General features: G+C 67.7%; 1 protein-coding gene across 1 annotated transcript; it reads right to left on the reverse strand.

Moving 5' to 3' along the window:
- Nucleotides 1-802: 802 nt before the first annotated feature.
- On the reverse strand, nucleotides 803-9,139 carry MAB21L4 (mab-21 like 4). The gene is given in 6 exon segments (XM_043578401.1): nucleotides 803-1,311; nucleotides 2,399-2,428; nucleotides 2,430-2,756; nucleotides 4,217-4,370; nucleotides 5,429-5,654; nucleotides 7,956-9,139. Coding segments are annotated over 6 exon segments (1,314 nt in total). The 5' UTR covers nucleotides 8,440-9,139; the 3' UTR covers nucleotides 803-1,218.
- Nucleotides 9,140-9,607: the final 468 nt, after the last annotated feature.

Below are 9,607 nucleotides of genomic sequence, written 5' to 3' on the forward strand. Positions count from 1 at the left end.
CAAGGTCCTGTGTTCTTTTCTTTTTTTTTTTTTTTTTTCAAATAATTTATCGTCGAATCGGTTTCCATACAACAGCCAGTGCTCATCCCAGCAAGTGCCCTCCTCAGTGCCCATCACCCACTTACCCTTCTCCCCGACCCCCCATCCTCCTTCAGTTTGTTCTCAGTATTTAAGAGTCTCTTATGGTTTGCCTCCCTCCCTCTCTGTAACGTCAAGGTCCTGTGCTCTGACAGCCTCTACTCTCATGGCATTTTGTGTCCCCCTGTATTCGTGTCAGCTCAGGTCCCAAATCACACAGCCTTCAAAGGCCCTGGCATTTCCTCTCCTCTGTGTGTGGCGATTCTGGCACTCGGCCGGGGGCTGCTTTGCAGGAGGTTTGGGGAAAGTGTCGCTACACGCATCGCCGTGGGTTGCAGGTCCCTCTACAGGAGCCAGGGTACGGGCTGTGGCTCAGACACCGGGGCATAAATAGCACTGAGAGGCAAAGAGGGTGGAGAGTGGACACTGTCTGCTAGGCGAGGGCACACGAAGGTCACATGAGAGCTCAGCGAGGAAGGGGCTGCAGGTGGCCGTCATGGGCCGATGAGAGGGCGCAGGGTGGGGACACGGAGCCCTGAGAACAGAAGGGGGGGTGGCGTCAGACGCCAGGAGATGCTACCTTGAATAAGACGGAAGATGCCCCACCTCGGCGGGACCAGCCCCTGTTGGCAGAGGGAGCCACAGGCGTCCCCTCTGCTGGCTTCAGTTTCCTTCCGTGTCTCCAGGGGAATATTCTCCACATAGATACATGGAAAGCGGCGGCTGCCGTCCCCACCGAGCCTACCCGGCACGTTAATTTATTCAAGATCAGATATATAGTATTACATCACCATGGAGGAGCATGGGACTCAGGTCGGGACAAGCCCTCGAGCTCCAGGTCTCAGGCAGACGCTTGGCTCTGAGAGTCTGATGACATCACACAGACCCACACGCGTCTTGTGAAATACAAGGCGCCTTCGTCCCAGGCCCTGGGGAGACCGGGCCGCTGCTCCGGGGGACCTGCTGCCCGGCGCTCCCAGAGTCCCGGGAGGCCATCCCCCGGGCAGTCTGAGGTGGACGTCTCTACCCCCATCACCTGCCTCGGGGTGAAGCCCATTCCCTTCCCCAAGTGTCCCGGGTCCTCCGCGGGGCCGTGCAGCCCAGCTGTGGGTGGTGAAGACCGAGCAAAGGCAAGGCCGCTCAGCAGTCCTTGCCGTCCAGGGTCTTGGTCTTCCGGAAGATGCTCTGCATGGCCGAGATCCGGTCCTCATCTTGGATGCTGAAGACCTGGAACTGCAGACGGGGCGGGGGACAGAGGGGTCACAGAGGCACCTCGGAGCCCATCGCAGGGTCCTGGACACGGCGCGGGACAACACGTGCTCCTCGGCCACCAGGACTTCCTGCGTCTGGGTCTCTGCCTGCACGGTCCTCTTGACAGGTGGACCCACACAGGGCCCTCTCGCCCGGGGGTTGGCGGGTGGCGGGGGGGGGGGGGGGGGGGGGGGGGGGGGGTCGGGTGTTTGGGCGGGGCGGGGGTGGGCCGGGGGCGGGGGGCGGGGGGGGCTCTTCTTCACACACAGGTGTCCCCGGATGGGCCCGACGCAGAGGAGGCCCCAGCAGGTGCTTGTGGAGGACGGGGCACGCACCAGCCCTCCTGCTGCCGTCCCCCGGGGCCCCACGTGTCCTGCAGGGAGACCGGGTTGGCTCTTTGGGGTGAGGGTGGGGGTTGGCCCTGGGGAGAGGAGCGGGAGCGGGCTCTGCGGGAGCAGGGGAGGGGAGGGCCGAGCGAGCCGGCAGAACTCGGAGACTCAAGGAGGTGCGGTCGGCAGAACAGCCGGTGACCCCTGAACACCAGGCCGGACGCAGGATGCAAAGTCGGAGGACACGGCGTGGGCCTCCCGAGTCTCGGGAGGCGGCAGGAAACTGGCCCCGTGAGACCCAGGGACAGCCACACCCCTTCCTGAGGAACGGAGTCCAGCGTAGGCAGGCGGGGTTTGAGCACTTACCGGACGTGGGTTTGGGGGTGGTTCTGGCGCGCAATGGAGGCACATCCGGACAGGCTACCCTGGGGCCCTGGGGCACCAGTGGGCAGGGTCGCTAGTGGCCTGTCTGACCTCCGGATGTCACGTCTGCCCCGGCTGGCTCTTGCCGGCCGACGACCGGCCCGGCCGGCCTTCCTTCAGCTCCTGCCGCCCCCCCCCCCCCCCCCCCCCCCCCCCCCCCCCCCCCCCCCCCCCCCCCCCCCCCCCCCCCCCCCCCCCCCCCCCCCCCCCCCCCCCCCCCCCCCCCCCCCCCCCCCCCCCCCCCCCCCCGGGGAAGCGGGTCCCCCCCACCCCCGCGTGTCACCCCCGGCCATCTGAGACGCCCCTGCCACGCCCACCTTGTCCAGCAGGACATCAAAGTAGGCGGTGGGCCCAGTAGGTAGGGTCGCTGGCAGGCAGCTGCAGGAGGGCCTTGACCCCGTTGCCGATGCGCGGCGGGGGGCCGCGGCCCAGGTGGGTCACGTGGAGGCGCAGGGACGCCTCGGGTTGGCTGGCGAAGCGCTCCACGCGCTGGTACAGGGCGTTGAGGTCCAGGCCGGCGTCGCTCAGCAGGTTCCGCTTGGGGTAGACGAAGTGTGGCAGGTTCCCGGTGGCCAGGCAGCAGAGCAGCACCACCAGCAGCCGGTACACGGCGCCCTGCAGCTCCGCCCAGTCCTCGGGCGCCGGGAAGAGCGCGGACGCCCACAGCAGCACCGTCTGCAGCGGGGCGGGGTACGCGGTCGGGCCCAGCCCCGCCCTCCCGGCCTCCCCTCCACCCGCGCCCCTGCCCACCTACTCGTGGCCCTCCCCGCCTTCCCTCCACCCCTGCCCACCTGCGGCCCTCCCGGCCTTCCCTCCACCCCCGCCCCTGCCCACCTACTCGTGGCCCTCCCAGCCTCCCCTCCACCCGCATCCCTGCCCACCTGCGGCCCTCCCCACCTTCCCTCCACCCCCGCCCCTGCCCACCTACTCGTGGCCCTCCGGCCCTCCCTCCACCCCCGCCCCTGCCCACCTACTCGTGGCCCACCGGGCCCTCCCTCCACCCCCGCCCCTGCCCACCTACTCGTGGCCCTCCCAGCCTCCCCTCCACCCCCACACCTGCCCACCTGCGGCCTTCCCGGCCTTCCCTCCACCCCCGCCCCTGCCCACCTACTCGTGGCCCTCCCGGCCCTCCCTCCACCCCCGCCCCTGCCCACCTACTCGTGGCCCTCCCCGCCTTCCCTCCACCCCCACACCTGCCCACCCCCCTGTGACCCACACCACCTTCCCACCACCTCCACTCCTGCCCACCCGCAGCCCATCACCCTTATGGAAGCTGTCCCCTGGAAGTCTCCTGACCCTTGCACCTCTCCCCCACACTCCATACCTCCCCCCAGAGGTCCCAGAGTGAGCCCCGGCCCCTCTCCACTTGTTGTCCCCATCCTGCCACCTCCCCAATTCCCCGAGGCACTGCCACTGAGTCCAGGCTCGGAGGGACCTTGGGGCCCCACCCTGGCTTCCCATCCGTGGTGCCCAGGACCCCTCTCAGGAGATTCTGAGGCTCTGCCCCTCCTCTGGCCCTTCCCATCGTGCCCTGCGCCCTGACTGCACTCCTGCTATACAGACCAGCCTGAGCCTGTGACATCGTCCTGGCCCAGGTCTGCATCAAAGCCATAAGAGTGGACCTTCCTCCCCCTGTCCCTGAGCCCCCCAGTCAGGGCCCCTCCCCAGCCACAGTTGTGCCCTCCCACCAGCCCCCATCATCCCTGCTCACTATGGGGCTCAGGAGCCACAGTGGGCCAGACGCCAAGGGCCCTCTTAGAAGCTGCCGGCCCCTCGGGGGTGGGATGAGGGCCTGCAAGGGTGGGGAGCGGGTCAGACGGGCTCTCCTGTGCAGGCCAGGCCACCTCTCTGTTAACCCCCAGCTCCCATCACGGAGCAGCACTCGGCAGGCCTCCGCACCCCACCGCGGCTCGCTCCGGGCAGAGACCCCGCCCGCTTCCCCTTCCCGGTCTTGTGCCCCGGCTCTGGCCTTCCTTTGCTCTTCTCAGCCCCTGACGGTCACAGGGGCCGAGGAGGACACGGCTCCAGCCATGTCATAGCAGCCAGTGAGCAGCACAGGGCTCAGAGTGGGGACCCCCGGCCGGTAACATTCACGGCCACGGGGGCCAGTGTGCCCACGAGCCCCCTATGCGCACCTTCAGGTGACTGAAGTTCAGGCCGGGGCTCTGGCCGCCGTCGCGCCAGCTCTCGTGGTTGACCCGGTCCAGGATGGAGAGGCCGTCCAGACGGTGGCCCGGGAGGGAGCCCAGCGCACCGAGCAGCCTGGTGAGCAGGTAGTCAGTGGAGACCCTGGGGGCCGGGACAGCACACATACTCGGTCAGCATCGGGGCTCCGGCCAGCCGTCCAGGGACACCCTGCATCCCCAGAAAGGAAAGCCCCCAGCCGTGGCCTCCCCAGGATCAGGTCTTGAGCCCCACAGGATGGTCCAGGCCACGGCAGGGACTATGCCACCGCACTCGGCCCGGCCCAGCCCCACGAATGTCATCCACTTCCAAGGATTAACTGTGAGAGCGACCCCTGCTTACTTCAGCCCCGGGCTGCATTCCCCGGGCGTGGGAGCCAGTGGGGCATCACCCTGGCCAAACCACAGCGGCCTTGCTGTTTAAGTCCTGTCAGAGCTGGATGGGGCTCAGTCCCCAGCCCTTCGTTCGGGGTCTCAAGGGGAGCTCAGCCTCTGCCCCACGTCCCCTACTGTCTTTCCTGCTCACGGACACCAACTCGCGGTCTCCCTTTGCCGGCCGGAGAGGGAGGGGAAGGGGCATCTGCACCTCCCCAGCTCGCAGACTCCTGTGGTGGAGACGGCGGGGGGGGGGGGCCACAGGGGCTGCTGGGGCTCTGGGGCCAGGCGGGGGCGGGGACACCACAGGTGGCGGTCTCCTGTCAGGAGGACCTGCCGTCTCCTAATGGGGAAGGGCCACCGGGACAGGAAATGCTAGCAAATTCCCAGTGCGATCGCATCCCCCACCTCACTGTGTGGACACCCGTCCCGACTGTCCCCGGAACCTGCGGGACCCTGGGTGAGTCACCCGGCCTCTGGTGTCCAGAGCCTTCTGCGTTTCTCTGAGTGTCCCCTCACAGCCCGCCCTGGCCCCCGGCTCGGGCGGCAGGGGGCACGGCTCCACCCTCCCCGCAGCTCCAAGAGGGGCGAAGCTGGCGGTGGGCAGTGATGACCCCACGTCCCCCAGAGATCCCAGGGACGTCAGCGCGGCACAGAAGCCTATGGGGCAGAGGCGGGGGGAGGGGGTCCCCGCAGACCTTCCTGCCCGGAGTGGGAAGAACAGTGGGGTGGCAGCCCCCTTCCCACCGGCTCCCCAGGACCCCACAGACCCCAGGACGCGTGTCCGACCTCCAGTGCTGGGCACTGGCTGGCACCAGGGCCGCTTCTTGGCTGATGATCCTTTTCAAGCTGCCTTCAGGGAACCCGCGCATCCACTGGGCCCTCTCCAGGGCGGGCACCCCGAGCTTTCTCCGCACCATGGGCACGATGTTGAACCGGATTGTTCGCCAGCCGCTAGACACGAGCAGGGACAGGTGGGACTCCTTCTCCTCGAGGCTGTCCGCGTTCAGAGAACCTGCAACAGCCCGCCGTGCCCTGGAACCCTCATCTCAGATGGCCCCCCGCGCCTCTGGGAAGGGGCTGGGCAGGTGAAGGACAGGGCCAGACCCGGGACGGCTCGGGGTTAACACACGTGACCCCAGAGGCCTGGTGTCGGGAGATGCGTGCCTGGTGCCCCGCGCCCAGGAGGGCCTGGATCCAAAGGCTGACAGTGGACGCGCCTGGCTTCCACTCCACACCCTGGGTCCCCAGAGCCACACGCCAGATGGCGCATTCCAGTAAAGATGCTTCCCGCTCCCGTCACCCCTCGGACCCAGCCCAGCACCCACACCCAGAGCCCAGAGCCCCCAGACCACCCAGGAGGGGACATTCCAAGGGTGACAGGGCTGGAGGCTGGCGAGGCGGAGACACTCGGGGATGACCCGGGGCCCTCTGGCCTTCCTCCTCAGCTGTCCCTTCCCCCCCAGTAAACAAATTAATACCACAGAGAGAGGAGGGGAGCTGAGCAGTGTGGAGGACACTCCTGTCACCGGCCCTTACCAACCCCAGCCAACACCAGACTCGGAGACGTCCCTCCTTCCCTCCCCCAGCACTGCCCAGTGAGGGTGCTGGTCAGGGGCCAGGGGACCAACCGTCTGAGAGCCATGTCCCAAAGGGAACCCCCAACGTGTGCCTTGAAAATAGGTCTCTGCAGGGACTGAGCACGGGGGGGGGGGGGGGGGGCTCCTCATGTCCTACAGCGGCACGCAGCCCGCCCTGGCCCACCCACGGCGTGGGGGTCTTGTAGGAAGGAGCCTGGGCCCCGTTATGCAGACCCCTCCCCCCAAACCCCTGTGGGGTATTCCAGGTCCTGGCCCTGCCACCGGACCACTCCATCGCCTGCATGGGCCTCAGTTTCCCCATCGGTTACAGGAAGGAAGGAGCTCAGTGACCCCTGCCCCTTCCAATTCAGGGTTTGAGGCACTTGTCATCCAAAGCCACTACTGGTGGCTCCATTTCCCTACCTACCATTGGTCACACATTCTGTCCACGGAGGCGGCTTGGAGGGCGGCCAGCCACACGCAGCCTGTCCCAGCCACTCCCTGCCTCCGCCCCCAGCCCGGTCTCACCGGTTTGTTCCCAGGTGCGGGCAGCCTGAACCTTGTCACCTGGGGTTGCTCTGCTTCCCTTTTAAGGTAAGTGTCTGGGAGCAATGCTTGGAATTTCCCTGCGTGCCCAGCTCGGTCGGCCCCTTGGGCGTGGCTCCCAGCCTCCTCTGCTTTCTCGGCCGGGGCCGGGGACGGTGGGGACCTGGGAGTGGCAGCTCAGAGTGTGCCTGAAAGGCCCAGGGCTGGGCCATCCCAGCAGGCGGGGCAGACGGCCTGCGGGTGACAGGGCCAGGTGGGCATGGCCACCGTAGATCATGGAAGAAGACAGCAGTGGCCCTGCCAAGTCACCTGCGGTAATTGAAAGGTTCAGAAGATGACCAGAGAACATGTCCAAGGGGCCTGATGACAGGTTCCGGCTGCCCTGGGAGGGCTCTATCTATCGTCAGCTCTGAGAGGGTGGCCACCCGCCCGGGTCTCCAGGCAGGTCTGGAGAGGGGCCAGGGTTGGACGTCGCCCCTCTTGCTGTCGGGAGACCGTCCGGGAGCCTCTCTGAGCAGCCCGGGGCAGGCCACTGTCCCTGCGACGGGCTGACCGTCCATCCCCGTTCTCTGACGTTATGAAAGACACGAGGACCAGGCGGCTGCCACCGCCATGGCCTGTTCCTTCCCAAGGGAAACGGGACTTGTTTGCGTCCCCACTTCTCTGCCAGGACAACCCGAAGTATTTGCTCTGGCCCCCAGGAGGGTGCTCTGCTGTCCTGGGCCTGCACCCGCTGCACACACACACCCACACAGTCTTCCCGCTCCGTGCACTGTGACCAGATGCCGGGAGCGGGGACGCCCGTCGTGCTGAGCTGGAACTGAAAACAGAACCACCTGCTCAGGACTATGGCAGGGACCGTCATCAAGCAGGTCAGCCGGAAACCCCGTGCCCCGGACTTAGCTTCTAGCTGTTCGTCAAGTAACATCCGTTAACGTGTTACCGCCAAAGTCACCATGTGAAAATCAGGCAACGTGGAAATGGGTGACCCGCGTTCTTAGAAGTGTTTGGAACCAGAAAGGATCTCAGAGCGGGATCCCCCAGCCCGTGTGCCCTGACACCCACTGAGCCATCGCGTGTCTGTGCACACGCACGCAGACGCACACCCCCTGAGCCATCGCGAGTCTGTGCACACGCACGCACACACACACCTCAGCACACGCGTGTGCCCAGTGTCTCCCGCCCGCTACCTGGCGTGACGAGGCCCTGGTGTCTGCAGTGCACCACGGCCGCCACCAGAAGGTCCTTGAGGACGCGCAGGACCTTGCTGGGCGCGATGTGGCCGCGGCACCCGGCGCCACCCTCGGAGGAGACGCTGAGGACGTCATCGGCCATCCGCCGTTCCGGGCGGGCCCCTTCCCTGGAGACACCCAGGCGGCAGGGCGCAGGGCCGTCGCCCGCCTCGGCGGCCCCCACCTCCTCAATCAGCAGGGCGTCCGCGTCCACCCGCAGGGGCACCTCCACGTGCAGGGGCTCCTCCGAGGTGCGCAGGGCAAACTGGAAGGCCTCCAGGTCACGGGAGTAGTCCACGAGGAAGCGGGGGTCCAGGTGGTGCACGTGCTCCAGCACCGTGAGCAGCACGTTCTCCGCGCGCTGGAAGTCCTGTGCCCGCCGTGCCCCCCGCGAGCGGATGGCCTGCAGGTAGTGCTGCCACAGGGGCACCTGCACGGCCATGGCCGGGGCGGGTGTGGACGGGACGGGGGGAGGCACCGGCCGGGCGAGGAGCACTCTTCGGGCGGGCCGGCTCCCCCGAGAAGCAGGATTCCAGAGTGACGGGGGCTGCGGGCCTGACCCAGACCTTTGAAGCGAGGCTGAGTCAGTCACCGACAATTAGGAATGTCACCACCGCAGCCTTGGGCGGGGAGGCGGGGCCTGGTCACCACCCAGCCCCGGGCCTCCCTCCTGTCACGCTGACTCCGCCTCTTGGGCCCAAGGCACCTTCAGGCTCCCAACCGCCCTGGAGAAAAATCAGTCGGCACCGCCACTCGGGGTGTGGCCACCTCCCGCCCTGCTGTCCTGGAGGTGGGGACCCCGTTCCTGGCGCCCCCCACCCTCATGCCAGCAGCCGCAGGGTGTCTGTGGCATGCGGGCCTCCCTGCGACCCTGGGGGAGGGCCGCGTGGCATCCCATCGCTCCGAAGAGAAAGGTGAGGCCCGGGAGGTGGCCTCCCCAGACCTCCTGCGTGGGAGGCAGCTGGAAATCAGCGCTGGGGCTGTGTTTCCACGGCGACCTGAGCAGCCCCCTCGGGCACCTGTGCCCCCCTGCGAGCTGGCGCCTCAGACGGCAGCCCGGGCCGCAGCCCGCTGTGGATCCTGCCTCCTCTCCCGTCAGGGCCACACGTCCAACCCCCCCGGCCGGCCCGAGGCCCTCAAGCTGCCTGCCCCCCAGCCCGCACCCACCTGGCTCTGCAGCGGGAGCGAGTCTGGCTCCAGGAGCCGTCTCCCGGCCCCTCCTCGCTGGGCGGAAAGCCTCGCCCTGCCGAACCCCTCCGGCGCCGTGCTGGGAGCGCTGCCCGGCCCGGCCCGTCTCCCCACTCGGGGCCGGGCAAGTCCCAACCAGCAGGGGGGACCGCCCCCGCTGACCCTTGGCCCTGCTGGGCTGGCCCGGGACGCTGGGTGCCCCTGCCGGGGTGTCTGCAAACAGGGAACCTGGACGTAGCCCCCAGCAAGGTATCCTGGAGACGCTGCCCCGCAGCCCTCCAGCAGCGGCCTCGCCCCTACCCACACAGGGGCCTCAGACACCGGGTTGCTGCAGGCAGAGCCTGGAGCCAAGATGCTCACTTCCTGGTGCTCGGAAGCCCCGGTGACTGGCTCTCTCTTTCCGCACCTCCCCGGTCGGGGAG

Source organism: Prionailurus bengalensis, chromosome C1 (assembly GCF_016509475.1).
Source record: "Prionailurus bengalensis isolate Pbe53 chromosome C1, Fcat_Pben_1.1_paternal_pri, whole genome shotgun sequence".
Lineage (NCBI taxonomy): Eukaryota > Metazoa > Chordata > Mammalia > Carnivora > Felidae > Prionailurus > Prionailurus bengalensis.